General features: G+C 38.0%; 2 protein-coding genes across 3 annotated transcripts; one reads left to right on the top strand and one right to left on the bottom strand.

The window, feature by feature from the left end:
- Nucleotides 1-4,196: 4,196 nt before the first annotated feature.
- LOC131332874 (uncharacterized) lies at nt 4,197-6,718 on the bottom strand. The gene is made up of 2 exons (XM_058367184.1): nt 6,634-6,718; nt 4,197-5,464 (listed from the first exon to the last, which is right to left on the bottom strand). The coding sequence occupies exons 1-2, from the start codon at nt 6,716-6,718 to the stop codon at nt 4,197-4,199; spliced, it is 1,353 nt and encodes a 450-aa protein (XP_058223167.1).
- Nucleotides 6,719-8,985: 2,267 nt separating this feature from the next.
- On the top strand, nt 8,986-19,530 carry LOC131332196 (uncharacterized). Of its 2 annotated transcripts, none has more exons than XM_058366275.1 (5): nt 8,986-10,257; nt 12,550-12,746; nt 17,303-17,413; nt 18,631-18,682; nt 19,013-19,530. In XM_058366275.1, the coding sequence occupies exons 1-5, from the start codon at nt 9,900-9,902 to the stop codon at nt 19,231-19,233; spliced, it is 939 nt and encodes a 312-aa protein (XP_058222258.1). In that variant the 5' UTR covers nt 8,986-9,899; the 3' UTR covers nt 19,234-19,530. The 2 variants fall into 2 exon arrangements, with proteins under 2 accessions (XP_058222258.1, XP_058222257.1); XM_058366274.1 differs by having other exon boundaries at nt 8,991-10,257; nt 17,213-17,413; nt 19,013-19,527.
- Nucleotides 19,531-22,553: the final 3,023 nt, after the last annotated feature.

The following is a 22,553-nucleotide window of genomic DNA, read 5'->3' as shown; positions in this document are numbered from 1 at the left end:
TGTTTTTCGGTTTTTTGTTTCCCCGATGATGAATCAGGTCGAAAACAGTTTCGAGAATTTGGAAATTGGCTTGAGCTTGGCGTATGTGGAAACCCATCCTTAGCCCTAAAAACCCTTGAATCAAAACCTGGACCTTGCATTTGACAGTCGCGCGACACACTAGGACCCTCGCGCGATGATTCATTTGCCAGGTGGTGGTCAAAGTCAAAGTTTTGACTATTGACCCTCGCGGGGTTAGTTTGACCCTCGCGCGATGGTCTCACTGTCTCGCGCGATGGTCAACACCTGTCATTTTCACCCGAATTGCGTGGTGGTCAGGGGGCTACAGGCCTATGTGACCCCGTTTCGTCGACTGAACAGCGTTCTGGGGGGCTCCCCTTGCACCACCTCACCCCCCATTCTCCCATCACTTTTGCCACCCCACTTCTCCACCAAGCAATTGTGACCAGCCTTGTTGGCTGGTTACATGGCCTTGGCTAGCCACCAACCAACCCATTCTTCTATAAACCTCCCCCCCCCCCCCCCCCCCCCCCCTGCCCCCCCCACCCCCCCCCATGCTTCATTTCAAAGGGTTACCAATTTTTCTCCAATAAAGAAGAAGGAAAGCTCAAGCACAAACATCCCATATCACACTCACTCCTATATAATCACTCTCCAAGTCTCACCACCTCATTCAAACCATCTCCAAGGCACTCAAGCAAAGGTATAATACCTTTCTGTTCACTGTTCGAACCCCTGAGGGGGGCTGGTAGGGTCAAGGCTGGTAATCAATACCAGTTCTGGCCCTAAAGCTAGCAAGGTTTCAAGAGCCGTTACCGAGCAATCCCTCGCGCGATGGTCCCACACACTCGCGCGACAGTTCTGTCTGCATGAGATTGGACCACGTGGGGAAGGGATGCTGGTCTTTAAGCTTCTTGTTGTGTTCTTAGTCACTTTCAAGTCTTTTAAAAGTATTAGCTTGCTGCTTTGTATGCTAAAAATCACATTTTAACTTAGTTTATAACTTCTCTTGGTTTGGAATGCTCTTGGGACGCTCTTGAATATGTCTCAGAGCCCTAAGTGTGCGAAGCAATTCCTGGAAGTCCAGTCTGAACAATCGCGCGCCTGTATCACTCTGTCGCGCGATGGTTCTCTGTTTTCCAGGGACTGCCCTTGCATGAGCAGCTTGGCCTTGGCCTCTGTTTAGACACCCCCACTGTTTAGGGGTTGTGTTTTCACAATATTTCCATCCGTCTGTTGTAATATTGTTTACTTTCAAGTACTTATAAACTGCTTGGTTTGCACCTGGGTGAGCACTGGTCCTTCCAGAGCCCAGAAGGGGGTGAAATTCAAACCATTGGTGAAGCATCAACACTCGCGCGAGTGTATGGTATTGTCGCGCGACAGTTCGCTTGCATGCAGATGGATTCACGCATGCAAGCTGGCTGTTTGTCCGTGCCAAAATCATACACAGCACTGCCTTGATGTATGATCGACGTTTTGAACTTCATTCCGTTTATTACTTGTTATCTCACCCATCCATGCCATATCTTTTCACATCCTGCAAACTGTTACAGTTTTAATCCCCGATTAACTGTTCCCCCACCCTAATTGGCTAAAAATTGATTAATGAAACATAATCACAAACAAACATTTTTCGCTAATGCCTAAGTAGAGACCGATCTCCGGATCGGGCGAGAGGGGTGCCATAAAACCCTTCCCCTCTCGTAACCTGGCTCCCGAACCCAGATATGGTTATGACGGACTGGTTCCTTAACTTTTTCAAATCAAACAGCGTGACGAGTGCTTCGAAATACGGTTCCTTGGGTGTCGGACCTTTAAAACCCGAGTGGCGACTCTGTATTTTGCGAGCGCTTGCTTCCCCGCTCGCACTCCCTCGATCTGGGCCCTTGCGTCTCAGAATTCGGAAATTCCGACGGGCACGCTGCCCACAACTTTGCCTAGATACCTCAAGCCTTGATCAGGGTGAAGAATCCACCCTTCTACGCTCTCACCATTAAGTATGTGACCTCGGATTTCAAGCGCTTCTTCATCATGTTGTTGTGCTTCGATCACCTTGTTAAGAAGTGTCGGTTGCGCAATCATTGTAAATAAGGTTGTGTGGTCAGCTATCTCACTCAAATGTAAATCAAACTCTCCAATGGCGCCAAGCATTTCCCACTCGTGGATGGCTAAGCTCGCTAAATTTCCAAGGGATTTTCTACTTAAAGCATCGGCCACCACATTAGCCTTCCCAGGATGGTATTGCAAATCAAAGTCATAATCTTCCATGTATTCCATCCATCTTCTCTGACGTAGGTTGAGATCCCTCTGTGTGAACAAGTACCTCAAGCTCTTATGGTCTGAAAACACTTCAAATCGTTCACCGTATAAATAATGCCTTCAGCTCTTCAAGGCAAAAATAACTGCTACAAGCTCCAAGTCATGAGTTGGGTAATTCCGTTCATGATTCTTCAATTGACGAGATCCATAAGCTACTACCTTTTCTAGTTGCATTAATACACATCCCAAACCATCTCGTGAAGCATCACAATATACTGTGTATCCCAGGCCTCTCTCAGGTATCACCAAAATTGGTGCAGTTGTCAGCCTCCGTTTCAACTCTTGAAAAGCAAACTCACAAGCATCATTCCAAATGAACTTAACCCCTTTTCTCGTGAGACACGTCATAGGTGCTGCGAGTCGTGAGAAATCCTTTACAAATCTACGGTAATAACCCGCTAGGCCCAAAAAACTTCGAATCTCAAACACATTCTTCGGTCGCATCCAATCCATAACGGCTTCAACCTTTCCCGGGTCAACCGACACCCCATCCCTAGAGACAACATGTCCGAGAAACTTTACCTCCGATAGCCAAAATTCACACTTCTCATACTTAGCATACAATTTGTGCTCCCTTAAGAGCTGCAATACTATCCTTAAGTGTTCTCCATGCACTTCCTCTGATGGAGAATAAATAAGAATGTCATCCACAAACACCACTACAAATTGATCCAAGTATCGATGAAAAATTTGATTCATTAAATCCATAAAAGCCGCAGGTGCATTTGTCAAGCCAAATGGCATTACTAGAAACTCATAATGTCCATAACGTGTTCGAAAAGCTTTTTTTGCTATATCCTCCTCTTTGATCCTTAATTGATGGTAGCCAAATCTAAGATCTATCTTGGAAAAGCAAGTCGAACCCTTAAGCTGATCAAATAAGTCATCTATCCTTGGCAAAGGGTACTTATTCTTCACAGTCACTCGATTCAGTTTTCGATAGTCTATACATAAACGCAAGGAACCGTCTTTCTTTTTAGCAAATAATGCTGGTGCACCCCATGGTGACGTACTAGGACGTATAAACCCCTTGTCAAGCAATTCTTGAAGTTGTACTTTCAATTCTTGCAACTCACCAGGTGCGAATCGGTATGGTGTCATAGAGATTGGTGATGTTCCCGGTATGAGATCAATGGAGAAGTCAATTTCACGACGTGGTGGCAACTTAAACAAGTCTTCTGGAAACACATCTGGAAATTCACAAACTACCGGTGGCAATTCCCCGTGAACCACTCTACCTTCATCTGCTAGAGTGATTGCAAAGAGATGGCTCAATCCTCCGTTTGTTTGCAAGTCATACAAGGGTGGTATGAGGTAATCACCCTTATCGCCCAGAAAGTAAAAACAATCACCTTCAGACATGCACACTGTTACCCTTCGTTTATGACAATCAATATTGGCTCGGTAAGTAGTTAACCAATCCATTCCAAGGATGACATCAAATCCAGTCATGTCCAAAATAATAAAATCAAACACCAAACAACGATCAGCAATCTCTATCTCACAAGTTTACAAACCCTCCTCAAGACGGTTCTATCCCCTACTGGAGTTTCTATAAGCAATGGTGTATCTAATACATCTATGTTTAGGCCCAACATAGATGCGAATGAAAATGAGATAAATGAATGTGATGCACCAGTATCAATAAGAACACTAGCCCAAGAATTAAACACCAAGAAAGTACCTCTCACAACAGACGTATCAGGAGGTGTAAGATAGTCTGCTAATGCATTAGAAGTACCCGAAGTCACAACTGCATAGGCATGACCCTGAGAAGTCTGACCCTGATAGCCCCCTCTTTGAACTCCCTGTTGCCTCACTGATTGAGAAGACATAGCCCCTTGCTCGGTCCTAGAAGCCTGCGCTGATTGGGTCTACTGAGGTGGCCTATATGGTAGCTGTCCTGGAGCTGCCTGAACTGACTGAGTTTGTTGTGACCTCACTCCACTTTGACCACTACCCCTCCAAAGGCAAAATCGTTGGATGTGTCCGGCCTCCCCACATTGATGGCAAATGATCATGCTTCTATCTTGAACATGGCGTGACTCTTGAGTCTGTAATTGTCCTTGAAACCTCCCTTTTTGAGGACACTCTGACTTGCGATGCCTACGTTGTCCACACTGATAACATATAATGCCTCCTCCAGAAGACCGATTTGAAGTAACCATAAACTGTGCTGGAACTGAGCGAGACTGCTGAGGTGGTCCTTGAAAAGAAGAACTACCACCAGATATTTTATGTTTCTTTGCTTGATGCCCTTCAAACTGAGTGCTTGAACCACCATGTTGAGACCGAGATTCCCTAATCCTCTTTGACTCTAACAACGTATCCTCAATTGCCATGGCTGCCTCTACCAATGTTGAATACTGTTGTAGTCTCATTCCCACAACCCTTTCTTTAATGCCTAATCGAAGCCCATTCTCAAACCTTTTGGCCTTAAGTTCCTCGGTGCTCACTAACTCTGGTGCATAGCCGGATAAAGTTGTGAACCTAGCCTCGTATTGTGATACTGACATATTGCCCTGAATTAAGTTTTGAAACTCCCTCCTCAAAGCATCATTTGCCGTCTCTGGAATATATTTTGCTAAAAACGCTTTCTTGAAGTCATCCCATTTTTCCTCAACCGTAGCCTTCGCATACTTCCACCACTGGTGAGCGTTTTCTCGAAGTTGAAAAGTTGCAAGGTCTACCCTCAAGTCATCATCCTTGACATGAAGAGTATCAAGGAATCGAGTAACTTGCTCTAACCATTCGTTTGCAGCAATCGGATCTGGTTCACCACTATAAGTTGGTGGGCCAAGCCGTTGAAACTCCCTCATTGCTATTGAAGCCTTAGTATCCTCCGCCGACACTTGGTTTTGAGCTATCCTTTGCATCGCACTTAACATCTCTTTCATGAAGTCGGGTCCAAGTACAATCTTGGGATGCGCATTAGCAACTCCCACTTGGGATGCATTAGCAGCCCGTCCATTTACCTCTTGGTCTTCACCCTCCGCTTCCGCTTGGACTCCCAATGAATTATTTCCAACCTCATTTTGGGACTCAACATCGGCCCCCCCTACCGGTAACTCGACCTCGACCACGGCCCCTGCCTTGGTCTTGACCCCGACCTCGGCCTCGGCCTCGGCCTTGGCCCCTACGCCTTCGAGCCATCAATCTATATAAACGAATAACGATGAGCAATTAACAATAAAATTAACTAATTTACAATAACCAAAACTCTCTTAGCAGCAAAAATATCTAGCACACAAAGTATATATTATACATAACCATTACAGCACCTCACACAAGAAAATTTTCACATATGGGATTAACAAACACTGGCAAGCGAACAATTCAAAAGTTACCAAAGAATTCCAATAAAAAGAAACGTTGATCAGGCGTTCTTTGAATTGGATCTCAAAGGTACTCACTCGGTGTCCAAAAGTTGGATATTATCCCGCAACACAATTTACGATAGCACACTTTGCACATCATGTAAAATCATACAAATATATGAGATATAGACATGTTGCTATCAAACTACATCAGCTACTTATCGCATCCAATAACGAAGGCAAAACCATGTCCCACAGTCACTAGGTGTTCGAACCTAGAGCTTTGATACCATTCTGTAACGCCCCAAGGTTTAATCCTAACACGTATCACCAATGCACAAATATCGCATTGAAAAGTCAAGTTCTCGTCAAACATTGAAAGAGTTGACCAAATAAAATAAAATAAAATAAAAAGTTGCTTATGTCGTAAAGATATTTCATCGATCATAACTCCATATTATTAAACCATATAGCTTCATTCTTATAAGTCACAAGAACATATTCCATAGTGCCAAATTAAGTTCCACAAACTATATCATGGGCTTCCCAAAAAATAATTACATAACCTCTAGTTTTACAGTCCCAAAATAATAACATAAGTTTTTTTTTTTGGTTCCATGATCGTGCTACAAAAGACGTTATAGCAAATCTGGCCTTATGGCCGTACATGTTCTATTCCATAAGCTGAACAAACAATAGTACAAAAGAGACTCTATGTTGCTACATTTCACTTAGTCCGCGGTACCTCATTGTCACCTGAAATGGTTGAACAACATGAGCCGAAACCCGTAGGAAACAAGACAATACCAAATAATGTGTTCAAATTTAACGTAAATGCCGTAAAACACATACAAGTTAAAAGTCCACATATAATTATCATGCGTCAATAAGTATCACTTAATAATGACTTCGTATGGTTTCTCCATCCGATCACTCTTGCCCAAAACCATAACCAAGCGCTAGCTCTAAAATCTAACCGAGGGTAACCGGGTACAAGCACCACCCCTTGAACCGGGGTAATCAGGTACAAGTACCACCTTCACAAAACCAAGGGTAGTCGGGTACAAGTACCAGCCCATGAGCCGGGGTAATCGGGTACAAGCACCACCCTTGCACCGGGGTAATTGGGTACGATGTACCACCCCATCAATTTTCGGTCTTTCACCGAGGAGCTCGCCAAGCCTAGCTTATTTTTCTTAAGTGCACCACCTATGTCTAAACTAACATAATCCGAGCACAATCATTTCAACCTTTCTCATCGAACGAGATAATTCATACACAAATCTCATTCGCATAATTCCCATCAAGCATCCTATCCCCAAGTATTCACTAGACTTCAAACACACATGACCCACTTCAATATTACATGCAACTCCTACACATTTAGCATCTTTACACCTCAATAACACATAAATCTCAAGAATTTAACAAAGATCAACAAAAACTCATATTCTCCATTTGAGACATTAAAACCCTAACACAAATTTCACATAATCTAAAAAAATTACTCATGCTCTACAAACAATCCACAATATTTACACTAAAAATGAACATATTAAGAAGATTAGTCATGTATCCTACCTCAATAATGCAAATACCAAGCCCTAGCTTTCAATCTCCAACAAACCCACTCCTAGCTCCAAAACTCTTGATTTCTACGTAAGAAATTAGGCTTTCCCCAATTTAGATCCTCCAAAATCTACTTGATTTATGAGTTTGATTGTGTATAGAATGAGGGAGAGTGAAGGGATCAAGAGATAGAAGAAGGAGATGACAAAAAAAGAAAACCCAAAGTTGGGAAATCTGGGTGCCGATATCTCCAGGTAAAGTATCTCATTTTTTTTAAAAAAATTACACTATAGGTCCTTCTAGTTACATAGCTACTCTAATTAATCTCCTAGGTTCGTGAATTAATGGTTCGATCCCCAAAACTCAAATTTTGCCTCAAACATACATCTAATTATACCAAAAAAAAAAAGGTCTTAGGATACACACCTCGGTCCCACGTCACTCCGACACATGCACACGTGTCAATTGACAACCAATTAGAATAATAATAGTTAAAATCGGGTCTTTACAGGCAATCTCAGTCGTCTATTCGCGTAATTAATGGCTGAGATTCGTTGTCAATTTTGACAGATCACAATAAATTATTATCGGTCACAATTGATTTTCAATCCGGATCATCCAAAAATACTTTGAACGTGCGCAAATTAACCTCCATAAAACCTCCTTTATTGAATAGTCCGCAAATAAGATTTTCTGGGCCAGTAATGATATACTTATAATATGAAGTCCTTTTCACTGCATAGAGAATATTTATCATAAACAAGGAATCTTCTAGCACCATCTAGAATGAAATATAAAAACACAATTTATATATTTTGGTACTTATCATTAAATCTAGGTACATTTAAGATAACAACATTAGTCGAGGAGCGGGTAAGCTTATATATATATATATATATCAGTTCGGTTCCTATCCACACCTCTTCCGGTCCGCACCCGTCCGTCCTCCCCTTTCCCTATCGATTTTCGATGATCTGAACCACTCAATGTGTTCAGAACGTGATTTTAAGGGTACTCGCAAGAAATCGGCAAAAAAAAAAAAAACACCAGGAAGGACTTGATTTGAGCAGCTTTTTATTGAACCGTTCAATAAAATACAAACAAAAATTGTTCAGATGAAGCATTTTCCGATCATTTTTTTTTTCCGATTTCACGCTGGTACTCTTAAAATAATGTTCTGATCACATTGAGCGGTTCGGATCATCGAAATTCGATCAGATAAGTGGAGGTGCAGACGAGAAGGGGTGTGGACTTGATCAGACTGTGTATGTGTGTGTGTGTGTGTGTATATATATATATAGTATACACACAATGCGTTTTAGGTAAGGACACTTGCATTTTAGCCTAAAATGCGGACCACTCAGCTGTCGTTGGATCATGTTTTGAATGGTTCGGATTTTAATTAAACTTTTTCTGAAAGATCTTAATGAGATCTATCAAACAAAATCCATATTAGTAGAAAAATTATTTGCGTAAACATATAATTTTTGAGTTTGAAATTACCATGCTTTTTCTAAAAGTTCTTTTTCCAAGAAACCGGAACACCTCTTTAATTGTGACTGGTCATTAACCATCTGCGAATCGAGATCATTCAAAATACGATGCAACGGCCAACAACTAAGTTCGCATTTTACCTTAAGTTGCGGGGGTCCTTAGGGGAAAACCATTATGTGTGTGTGTGTGTGTGTCTATATATATATATATATATATATAGGATAATGACGGTGGTTTTGAGTTATGTAGACCTTCTCAACATCTGGAAGTTAAGTTGTGATAGAGAAAAACGAAGATGAGAAAATTGTGGATCCTAGACAGAGAGAGGATTGGGGGCATCTTGTTAATTATAAAATGATGAAAGTTTATTTCTTAGTCAACCATTGTATAAGATTCGTACAAAATTAAGGTATGTATTACTAACTACAAAAGTTTTTAAGGCATGCATTACTAATTACAAAAGTTTATAACGCGTACTTTCAGTTAAATAAGGTAAAAATAAGTACAAAATCTCAAACAAAAATTTTTAAGTTAGTTTTAAATGAACATCGACAAATTTTTGAATGATCAAGCTAGTTCTGTCAATGACTTTATTTTAAGATATTTCTCCCCAGACGGTTAAAAAAAAAAAATCAAGACAGAATAGCTCTAACTAGACAAATATCTAGCTCGTATAACAACACGTATAAATGCACCATACGATAAAATTTAAGCATAAAACTAATTCTATATGTGTATTTTCGAGATGTTTATATATAAGCACTTTTTCATAATTATGCTAATATATACAAAAATATAACAATTATTTTAGTCTCAAGTAGGGGCACGTGTCCCACATATGCCCCCACCTAAATCCGTCCTTACCTATGAGGAATTATGGTTTAATAACAGTTGAGCATAAATCCAAAATATCAACTTTGAATTCAACTTTTTGAATTTGTACTATGAGTTTTCATGATATTTTGAAAAAATAAGCCAAAGTTATCAAAGTTTACGAGCGATATGAAAATTTAAGTAAATGCATGTTATGAGTTTTTGTGAAAATAATACAGTATGTTTTATTATACAAAAATTATGAATTCGGGAGATTTTAAAAAGTGCGTGTCATAGAAACCCAAATAGTGGGTGTATCCTAGCATTTTCCATGTCTATTTAGATGAAGGAATGAGAGAATAGGCTAGGTGCCCATTTATTTTAATGGAGGGTAAAAAGATGGAGGCCCCTGCTATCAATGAGCTTCGACAGAGGAAGCAAAAGGACGAGAAGGAAAATTCTTTTGAGAAAGAGAAAGAAATCTCTTTTAATGATAGAGAATATCAGAAAGAAACCCTTTCTGATTCTGAGAGAGAGAAAGAAATCCCTTGTGGTGTAAGAGCCAAAGAAACTCCTCCCGATGTTGAGAGAGATAAAGAAATCGATTCGAATGAGAGAGAAAAGGAAATCTCTCCCAATGATAAGAGGGGGAAAGATAAACCTCCTGATGATGATATCTGCCCTATCTGTTTTGAAGACTTCAAAATTCCATGCCAGACAAATTGTGGACACTGGTTTTGCGGTTTGTATTTTAATTTGTGCAAATTAGTATTACTTTTTTATTTTGATTTTGATTTTGTTATTTTTAATTTTTTTTTTAATTTGTGTATGCAACATACATTCTCAAAGGCTAACCCTCCTCTAATTGGCTGATGAGAAAATGTGGAAAACAAGAAGAAAATGGTTCGTTAAATCAAGATTCTAAATTATTTGACTGGTATTGTCTTATCCTTATTTTTAAAAAAAGACAAGTACGTTGAAATTCGAAAATACTCGTTGTCTTATATCGATATCATTTTTATGAGAAAATTAAATATTGTTGGAAAATGCTGGAAACATTATTTTGGATATTTTTTAAAATCTAAGATGCGAACAGAAACATTTTTTGAAACATGTTGAATCAAGTTTTTGTATTTAATTTGCAAAGATGTTTATTGTGATAATTCAAAAATTAAGTAAAGAAACATGAAGGAGAAAAAACTTATACCAAATGCTATGAGGACTGCGATTATAATGGGATGGAGGATTGGGAATTGGATCAACTGGATTTTCTAGATGGATGATGCACTGACTGCTTGCTTTATTATTTCTACCCTGTTTAGTTAGCTTTGTTTTATTTTGCTAGTTTCTTGCCTTGTCTCGGGTCCTTGAGGCATATAATTGTTGAGAGCTAAGGTATCAACTTTGTTGGAATGTCAGTTTTACCTCGTTGTGATGCCATTATTCTTTAGATTCTTTTAATCGTTGTAACTTATTTCAATGATTAATGAAATTTTGTTTGCCGATAAAAAACCCAAATGCTATGAGAATTGATCTCCAAAGGTTTTTAATTGGTGTCCAAAAGTTATGAAATCAATGTGAATGTTTTAAATTTTTATGCAAAATATTACTACATATTTTTTAGGGAAAATGACCGCCCATGACTTGTTTTGATAATTAATACCCGTCAAGGACATGCTGAAAACATTTGTTAATAATGAAAACGTCATTGGTGGGTATTAATTATCAAACACGTCATTGGCCGTCATTTCCCCTATTTTTTATGCAAAATGTTAAGAATCTTCGTATACTCCATATTTTTATTTGAGATCTTCAATACCCGGGTTGAAGTGAAAAGCGAAGATATTAGTCTTAAAATTTCCCACTATTTTTTTATTAATTTTTGTTTATTTATTCAAGCAGTAGAAGAACACAAATATATAAATTACATGAAACGGGGCACAACCACAATCATACAAAGCCAGACTACCCCATATTTACAAATAGCTGAAAAATGAACCCCAATTTAGGAGAAGAAATTATCAATCTTGCTTTGGCAAGGATTGATCACTATCCTTTCCTATGGAAATGTACATGGGTGGCTGATTGATTTAACCCCAGTTGTTTTCATTTGTATCTAATCTAACTAGTACTATGCCCATTCGATACACAGGGCCAAAAAAAAGTATTAGTGTGAATTTTTCCCCTATTGCTTTATATGCATAAGTGGGTCAGCATGTATGACTCTTAATTGGAATTTACTCCCTCTTATATTTACTCCCCTCCCATTCTTGAAAGAATTAGTTTTCTTGATATTTTATATACATACATATATATATGTGTGTGGGGAAAGTCTTCAATACACACCCTTTTAAGGTGTGTACCATATGCACCTATTGTATGACTCATATTGTGCCACCTCATAAAAAAATTACTTGGAAGACCAATCATTCATAACATTTTATTTCGTATCGTAACTTTTATACTAAAAATTCATAACTTTTCATCATATGATTCGTAACTTTTGATTAATACATTCATAACATTTTGGAAATCATAACATTTTAGTGTATTTCAATGAGGGTGCATATGATACACACCCAAATAAGGGGTGTGTATTGTAGCACTTCCCATGTGTGCGTGTGTGTGTGTGTGTGTGTGATAGGTTTTAAGCAAAATAAAGTAGCATTTGTTATGTTGTTGATTGAACTTAGTTTCCTTTTCAACCGAAATTAAAGTATAGATTTTATGTTTTGCAAAAAGTATAGAATAATGAATAAAACGATGAAAAAAATTAGAAAAATCCATATAAGAGAGAGAATTAAGGAGAGAGTTTTTTTTTTATTTTAGGTAACTACATTTCTACAGTATATAGTATAGAAGTATAGATAGATAGATTACCGTGTGTAGTACTTATCTTCAGGCATTTTTCATAGTTTCTCAATCATTTGTTAAAATTCAGAGTACCTCTCCCGAAAATTTCAGAAACTTATTAAATTTTGTGTTTGGGCATGTAGTTAATTTAAAAGTAAGTTTATTTATTTATTTGGCACAGCGAATTGTGTTATCACGTTTTGGTCCCATGGTAGCAAACTTCTGCGTTGCAAGTGCCCCATTTGCTCTCAAAGCATCAGCAATTTGACTCCCGAGGCATCTCTGACCCTTAGTTTAGATGATGAAGTTGTTGAGGCCTTGGAGAAAGTTCAGGGGTACAATCGTCATTTTGAAGGCGGTGTTCGTTGCTTCATTTTGGTAAGTATGTATTTTACACATTTGTATAACAGAATTTTGATTTTTAAATATCCAGCCAATGGCATTTCCAGTAGTCTTTCGAATCCAATAGAGATATTAGAGAAGTTTCGGGGTCAAGTAGACATAGCATTATTTTATTGACAATCTTCCTAGTAATCTAACATGCTAGTGCTACCCGTAGAAATAACACAGGCATAACCTAGGCAACCAATAGGCAGCCAACGGGCTAATAAGCGCACTTCCTCACCTCTTTTGCATGAAAGGTGATGGTTCAATTTTTGCCATAAGTACGAGTGCTTGGTGTGGTGGTTAATGTCTTTTAGCTTGCCCCATCCATTTACCACCTAGCAGTGCTCCTCTTTCATACCCTTAACCTTAAGAGTAGGCTAGACATTTATTCAGTGATCACAAAAAAAAAAAAAACTAGGCAAGATGTATTTTTTTCCCCTCAATATTTGTTTTTCTAGTATTTGGCTAATCTCTTTGTTCTATTTACAAATGTTTCATGCTAATCTCTCCTTTTCATCTACTTTGCTGTAATTTTTTCTTCGTCAATGTTGGCTCCTTGCCAATCCTGTTTGATGCTTAGTTGCCAATTAACCTTGTGTGAATGTTTGTCCTTCATTTTGATGTCGTTGTGTCCATGTTTCCTTTAATCATTATAAAGACTTCGTCCATAAGATTAATATATTTCTTTTCTTTTTTTTGCTCAACTAAAGAAAAATATGGATCTTTGATAGTTATGAAGATTAAATTAGATCAAGAGGCACGATGACATCACACGCTTAACGAGAATGGCAACAAAGTTGGCCTAATCCAAACTAATGAGGCCCTTAAGCATCCCGGCACTTTACAGACTATTCCCCTGACTCATGCATTTCTGCATCCAACCCCCCTCCTAGATTCTGCTGCTGCAAATTTCAAAGTCATCCAAAATGTAGTATAACTCATCTAGCCATCTGTTGTTTTACCTCTCAGTTGCCTCAGTGTTGTCTGAAAACATAGCCAAAAAGAGAGCTGGCCAAAATCACCATCGTGCATTATCATCCCCTTAGCTGCCTCATTGTTGCCATAAGAAACAACTCCAAGCAGCTACAATAGCATCTTCACTTGCATAAACTGCATCTTAAATAATACAAATCCGAAAACAGCAGCAACAATTACATACCCACTACTGGGCATCATCACATGCAAATAAGAAACATCCTCACCATTATAGGAAACATAACTCAAACCATCTCTTTTTTTTTTCTTAGCTCCAAACCAGAATCAAATAGCGGATTAGGAACACACAGTTCCCCATTCTTCCCCTTCATTCTAAAAGTGTTCATCACTCATACATTGAGAGGCATTTCCTCTACATTGGATCCACACTAATCTTGATAAACTTTTCGCTTATCTGTTCCAAGGTTTCAATTAGAGAGAACCTATTTTTCCCCCTAAACTTTATCACCATAGCATTCCTGATCTCCTTATTTTGAAAGGTACTTCATGTCTAGACACCCATGTATTTAACACTAAAATCTTCCCTCACGTCATTTCTCAGAGCTTCCATTACCAATCTTGTAGTGGCCATGTCGTGTAGCTTTACAATGGCACTCCTAGTAAGCCAGGTGATCCCCCAAGGTCGAACTTTGATTGTCACTCTACAATCCACATCCTTATTACTTCCTACAATTGCTCAAATTTTCCAAGGATCTTGTTTCTATCTTAATTCTCCTCAACAAATGACTTTAGTGTTTAGATTTTTCATATCTCGGCAAAAAAAGACTTTATTAGTCAATGAATGAGTTAACATACAAAGATTAGAAAGAACATGAAAAAATGGCGTCACAATAAAAAAATAATCTCAACGAGTTTGGCATCTTACGCTTGGACAATCATATGCTGGACTGGAACGAAAGAGGGAGTGGGCAATCCAACCAAAAAAAAACTATAAAACCCCAACACTTCCAGAACTAGACCTTGCATGACCTCACAATTCAAGCACCAGCATATAGCCTCATGAAACTGCCTCAAATCCAGATATATAGGAAACTCCTTCTTTGTAAGTACTCTTCTGTTGATGTCCCTCCTGCTGAGTATGGGTCTTTTCATGACTTGCGAAGTTAACCTTCAATCCACGGTTCATTTGTCTTTCCAGTGGCCATATTGGCTGCCTCCCTACTCTCATATCTCACAAATTTGAACATGCATGCAGTCTTTTTGCTTCTTTCGCTAGAGATTAAAACATATCCAACTTGTCTATATATGGAAAAAAAAAAAAATTAAAAACCAGATGACTCCTACATCTTCCGGAAGACAATGCACAAACACATTTGTAACGACCTCCTATTGATGTGGGATTGACCATCAATGTTCGTTGACCACCGGTAGCCACCCTTCATTCTTCCCTTGATCTCTAGCTAGCATAAGCTCTCGCAATAATGTAAGCTAAGGGAATTATCGCTTGTTAACTTCTTGTGTGGTTACGAAGGAGGAAATTGAAATTATCTAATGCACTACAAAGTCCCAGAGGGGGGGTTGAATGGGACGACTGATTTAAAATTAATTCAGCCACCAACTTAAACAACTATCCAATCCCCATGCCATGCAATTCAATTCAACAATATAAGTAAAGAGCAATAAAACTAAAGAACACAAACACCGAGATATACGTGGAAACTACTTAGGGTCAAAAACACTCTAAGCATAAAACCACGGCCTAATCTACTCAAATTTCCATAAATCAAAAGGTTAGGCAAAATACAACAAGTTAGGAATTACCAACTTTTACCCCAAGTTACACCTAACTCCGCTTCTTGCCTAGCACCCCGTGCCCCTTCTTGATTCCATGGACTCCTCGAGCAACACCATCTCGATCTCCGCTCTAAAAAGGCTCCGGTATCATCCGGCCATGTAGATTCATAGGCATGAAAGTATGGATTTTGTAAAGTGAAGATTTTTATGCAAAAGAATCAACCTAGATAAAATACATGGATCAAGAAAGTATTTCTCTAGATTGAACAAAGATGATTGAATGCTAGATTCAAATCATCCAAAAGCAAATGAAGGCACAAGAGTGAAGAAGACAATGCTTTCTCTCTCTAAAGTGGGCTCTTGTATCTCTTGTTGCCCTAGAAAAATGAAAAACAAGCTTATATATGGCCAAGCAAGAAAAATTCTGGAGAGCCCTCTAAAGGCGCTCTTAGCATGCGTACAAGGGCCTTACACGGCTAAGGCACTACTAAGGCTCTCTTAACACGCGTGCAAGGGCCTTAGTCTGGTAAGGCGCTACTAAAGCGCAAGCACTTAAAAAGGCCTTAGACAAAATTTTCCTTCAAATAAAACAAGGCCAATAATATAAGGTTAGTGCATAAATGATATTTCATAAAAGATTAAGACACCGAATAGCTTTAATGATGCATGGAAAAATATTAAGCTAAATGCACATGAGATGCATATACGTTTCCAAGCAAAATGCACGGCATGGCCTTCGTGATCAACTCTTGAACCAACGGGCGGAGTATCTAATCTAGACAAAATAAAATCACCTCCCAACCCAAATGGAAAAAGAATAAATACAGACTCCAACGGTTTGTCGCATCCGGAAATCGCCAATAACATTAACAGAAATGATGGAAAATAAAAATTGAGAGCATGAAGTAGAATAAGGAAAATTAAGACGAGAGACTTATGGTCTTGTATGTAGTTGACCTAGCTAGCATGTAAAATTTGCAGTAACGGATTGAAAATTAGAACCATGTAATTTGAGTCCAAGAAAATTTTATTTGCTTACCAATATATAGCAGTATTTCATACATTCCAAGTAAAGGAACTTCCTTAGAGTAAGTTGTTGGGAAAGAGAAAGAGAAAATTTAATTATTAAAAGATGTAAAACGTAAATCAAGAGCAATAAAAAAGCAAAAAGCATTAAGAGCTAGCTAGAAAAGAGTATATATGCTTGTATACTTTTGCAAACTCCCAGTAGTTTTTCCCTAGCGTACGTAGGGCTGTGTACCAATTATTTGGCATTGAATGAGCTAGTTTAATTACTTTCTTGAGAGTAAGAAAGGATTGCAGCAGTTTCTTCTTTCTAGTACTAATTGCATGGAACCAAATAACTAAAACTTTATCGAAAGGGTTACCTTAATTAAGTGGAAAGGGGGCAGATCGAGGTAATTAAATTGCGTGACAAGCCCAAGACCGTATAGCTAATCCGACTCGTACAAGTAAAATACTACTTTAACTTGGGTCATATCTTCCCCGGCCGCTTGCAAAAACTTGTGCAAACTGGGTGCATGTGGATCGAAGGAGCTAGGCTCCGCTCTACAATGTCGCCACGCGACTTAACACAATTGGGATTGGTCAGATAATTTTAATTACCCAAAAATATAAATATATTACTAGTTAAATTTCATTCTTTTTTTATTTGTTGTTTAATTTGCTCCCGTATGAGCTAACTATTTTTCTTTTTCAACATACAGTTTCTACATCAACTGCTGTTTTACTTGCGAGTCATTTGGGCTGAAACGAATGCCCTTTTGCATAACAACCCACCTATGGATGCTATTCAGCTTTCTAAGTTGATCTATCATCGCATATTGTGGTTGTGGAAGATGTTTTATATAGGATTGTACGATCCTGATAAGCTTATATTCAACTATACCATTGCAAGGACCATAGCGGTAAGTTCACTCTACAGTAATTTAGCATTGCATTTCACCATATCTAATCTTCTTTATATTACTCTTAATCATGTCAATTTTTTGGTTCTTCCAAAAGTTCCTCTAATTTTTTGGTTATTTTTTGTCTCCATTAGATTTTGTCTAAAGTTTGGAACAAAAGTTTTTTCTTTTTTGTTTTGTAACAAGAGGAGTAGGAAAACTAGAAAACATGAACCAAATGTGAAGAAAAAGGAGCAATGAAAGGACAATCACCAATTTCAATCTTTTTTGTCCTTTCTGAATTCTTTTTTCAACTTACTTTGTCGGTCGATCCCCGGCCCCATTGAGACAAGTTGATAATTTTTAAAATCTTGATGATAAGCTTAAAAAGTTGACGAAGATGAAACTAGCTGAGAGAAAGGGCGAAATATAAAGACATGCATGCCAACTGCACAAACACTTTGTTTACGAATGCTATTTTGTAATTGCAAGTAGTTGTATATATGTAGTATTTTGGCTATACCACGTTGGGTTGAAATTTTTTACCACATCAAATGACAAACTAGCTAGCACATGCGTACGTAGCAGTACTCATGCACCGCTTTCACTTTGACATCGCTATTTCCTTTCAATTTTGATTTTATGATTTCTCAAAGATTGTGATGTCATGATAATAAAGTAGTGAAATAGTACGTAATTCATTAAGGGATGAGAAACAGATAGTAAAGTATAAAGTATAGTATATTCTTTCGATCTTCCTCTTGTACTCCAATATTTATCCCATAGCATAAATGTTCTTTGGATGAATAATGGCTAGTAGATATATTCAGGCGAAATGAATGGTAAATTATATGGTTAAGTACGGCATTAAGTTTCAGGATTAATTGCATATTACTATTAAACGAATAATTAGAACGTACACCTTAATTAGGGGGATTTTTCAAGTGGCCGGGTTGGAGAGACAGATTTTACGGAAATCCTACCCTTTAATTCCCTCCTCCTATTAGGAATTAACATATATTAATTATGCATCTGAACAAGCAAGTGTACGTTTTTTGCTACTCCAATATTCATCAAGATACATATATAGCACTTGCATGCATATGCAACCAAGCTAGCTACCTAGCACTTGTATGTATGTGTAGATTGAGTTAATTTCTAAAACTACTGTATTAATTTCTCCTATTCATGAAGTAATTTATTGATGAGGTGAATTTTGCTTGTTTTTCTTCTTCCAGTTGGTTATGACAGAAATTTATGTCTCCTGGGATTTGGACTTCATTCATGGAGGTATTTTGTTTCAACATGTGTATGCATGTTATGGTATAATCATAACAAACGTACGTGTATATATAAGCCCAAGGAAGAAATTACAGTATATAATTAACGAAGAAGTGATCGAAATGTTTAAGTTACTTATTTAAATTATTAAGAGTATCGATCTCATACCAAATCCTATATATATGACATTTCCATGATCAGAACAGAGCCGAAACGTACGGGTCCTATATATCTTCTGATCGATCTTTAATTTCTAGCAACGATACCATCTTTGGCATGCCACTAATTAAAGATGCTAGCTCTTACTATTTTCTATTCATCTACCTTCTTTATCTACAGGGATCTTGCGGGTAAATTGCATCTTCGAACGCTGCACTCTTGGTCCTGTAGTCCTTCTATGCGCTATTGGTGTCTATCGCAGATTTGTCGATAATCGCCGCCGCCCTCCTCGCCGTCGAAGACGAAGACCCAATCCTGTTCCAGGGCCAATAACCCATCCCATCCAGGGGTCGAGTTCCCCTCCCGTTGAGGGGCATGTACCTCCCGTTTTTGGACCTTAATTGCAAGCTAGGGTCCTCTGTCACCAAATATGTTTCTCTTTTTGCCCCGATGCATTAAATTGACTATTCTATTATATCTAGGAAATTTTCAAAACACACGGATCTGAAGGCATTCCGGTGGTGATGCTAATTCATTTAGATAGAGGGCAGATATATTGGAGAAGATCGAGTTGCTTTACCTGGTGACATAATGTAATCTATGCTTATTATCTTAGCTTTTGAACCAAAATAAACTGCACGGGACTCGTAGGAGTTGGATATATATTTATGAACACAACTTTCTTTCGTACTGAAATAACTGGAAAAAAGATATTCTCGTAGATTTTTTTTGCTGAGTCGCATAAATGTTGTTTGTTTGCATATTATTAGAAACTCTGTGTCTAGCTCCGTGGCAAAGTGTTTCCTAGTTTAAACAGCGGAAAGTATCTGAAACACGATGATATATTTTCTGCGAAAGTGGTTTGGTATGTTGCTCCAATATTTAGGTCCTACAAATTATACACATGGTTCATTCAAGGGAAGGTACAATTGTGTTACCTATGCATGCCTAAAATCAATGAATTCTGCCCATGTCACTGGATAAGTACTATGACTTTTGGTGTAGTATTGTCTCTGATGGGCAGATCTTTTTTTTTTGGCTCAGCAAACGAAACATTTTATATTGCTCCAAAGGTAACTGACCGCGTCGTTTCGTGTCAAAAATAAATTTATAAAAATCAAGAATTAACTACTACTCCGTAGAATAGTGGTTAAGACCGAGTATCGTTCCAACGGGAACTGAATGGCTAAGTTACGACAAATTCGATTGATTTTTAGATTAATTCGAAAAAGTAAAGATTGATTGGTTGATTTGTTTTGAAGAGCTAATTAAACTAAAGAACAATTGAATTAAAAGATTTAGAAACGATGGAGGAAAATATCTAGGGTTTCGAATCCACCCCGACCGCGTAACAACAATATGCATAGGCTAGGTTTATTTATTCGAATCAAAAGAAATTATCGCTAGGGCTTGCAAATCCTAACGATAATCATCAAGAAAATAATCAGGTTGTTAAAAGGCATAGACTATCCCATAGCACAGACCGTCTCTCAATAGCACGATCTGGCCACCTAACGGCACGATCCGTCTTACGAGCATAATCTATCTCAGAACTCCAACCACAATAAGTGAAAACCATTGCAAAACTAGGTATTTGAAATCTAGAATACAAATACTCAATCGATAGAAAGAATTAAAATCAATTCATTCAATTGAAACGAAAAGAATTCTGAGTTTTACAATCGATCCGAAAAACAAACCAAAACTTATGCATAAAAGAGGTTACTTGGCACGAAGTTTCATCTTCCCCCTGGACAAGGGGTTTAGCCAGCCATGGGAATGAGAACCATAAAGATATGGATTGAAGAAGTCATGGTCGGAATGCTAGAAAATCCAATGATCCAGTCGAAAGTCCCACGTCCTTGAGCTACCGCCTGATTACGTCGAAGAATAAATTCCGCCTGATTACGTCAGAGGAAAAAAATATCCCCCCCGATCAGTAGCATCCTGTATATACTTTAGGGCGCTGCTATTCGCAGCCCTCTATTTACTCCCATAGCCCGTTAAAAATTTCCAATTATACTCGACAGTTAGTTACCGAAATTGAGATATATTTTCAGCGTCCAATTACCGAAATATAATATTTTTTTCAACAGATGTTTACCGAAAATGCATGTTTGGCAGTTGTTTACCGAAAGTTGAACATATTTTCGACATGTAGTTACCGAAATATAATCTTGTTTTCAATAGCAATTTACCGAAATGTTATTTATGATTTTCAACAATCATTTACCGAAATTTAGTGGGCTACGGGAGTAAATAGAGGGTTGCGAATAGCGCCGCCCTATACTTTATAGTGTAGGGTTTTAACTTTTAAGCCCTAAATTACATTAAGCTCTTTTGGACTCTGGGAAATAATGGATTAATTATGCAACTTTTAGACAATCTGCACTATGACCCCAAGCTTCTTTTAATCTTCTTATTACTTAATCCAATTTGCACGTTTTCGCACTCATCAGTCTTTGAGGCCTGCAAACACCATAAAACACTAAAACGAATCAAGTAATAAGGTAAACGGATAAACAATGCGTAAATTAGAGGGAGTAAATGGGTGCTTTTTAGCACATATCAGGTACATTGAGAAAGGGCATCCTAGCATAAACATCTGATGGGCAGATCTTGAGCTAAATCATTCTCCGTGAATCATTTGACTTTTACTGTACTTCGTTTTTAGATTTTTGAACTTAGTTTTGATGACAAAACTTTGTGGGATCGAGAATGCTATTCTTGATCATGTTATTCTTACTTTTTCGAAAGAATAAAACAAGAAAGCAAATTATGATAACATGTTGAACTCGTTTGATTTAAATCCTTGAAAGAGGAGTGTTGATATAAAAAGATACTACTGTGTCGTTTCTTTTCCCAAAGATAATGATAGGTTTCCTAAATAACAATACGAAACGACATGACATCAAAAAAAGGCTATCATCACACACAAAAGAGTGTCGATAATCGAAATAAGTAGGTTGTCTTTACAAAGAGAAGACCCTGCTTCTCAACAATCTTGGCAGTTGGCATGTTGATCACCTCTAGCTAGCAAATCTCCCTGTGTTATAACCTCTGCCATGCATGTCCACATCCACAACCATCCAAATACCATTCCATAGCTGCATACGCGCTTTTGCTATCAATGCATGCACTTGAGCATCTCAATATATGTACGGCCTGATTTTTGGCATTACGAAGACATGATCATAACCGTACGTCTCTAGCAACATTAATTAATCCCGACGTCACAAGCAATTAACCTTCTCCTTCATTAATTAATGCTTCATCAACATTGAACTTGTGAATTAAACCACTCTTCCACCCGCACAATATTGGTAAGCAAGGTATTTGGCGATACCCTAAATCATTAGCACGGATATAACCTGTTGCATCCTTGACCAAACACTTGCGGAACAGCCTCATCAAGTCTTAGATCATATCCATCAAAATGGGCCTAGCTTGTTGAGACTTTTCCACAAATGCCATAGCACACACGCCGCAGTGGTTTGCTTCACTTCTTTATATATATATATATATATATATATATATATATATATATATATATATATATATATATAGCCCACATAGCATGACCGCTACAATTCCCAATCGAAAATATACATATATGTCGAGCATAAGTACACCATACATGTGAATAGATATTGGAGAGTACTTAGGCTAGGCTATTCACCAAATAGAGGGCATGTTCCATCTATATATATCCATCTTACAC

The sequence above is a fragment of the Rhododendron vialii genome, chromosome 7a (assembly GCF_030253575.1).
Source record: "Rhododendron vialii isolate Sample 1 chromosome 7a, ASM3025357v1".
Lineage (NCBI taxonomy): Eukaryota > Viridiplantae > Streptophyta > Magnoliopsida > Ericales > Ericaceae > Rhododendron > Rhododendron vialii.
Note: the sequence above shows the minus strand (reverse complement) of the source record. Positions and strands in the feature narration are given on the sequence as shown.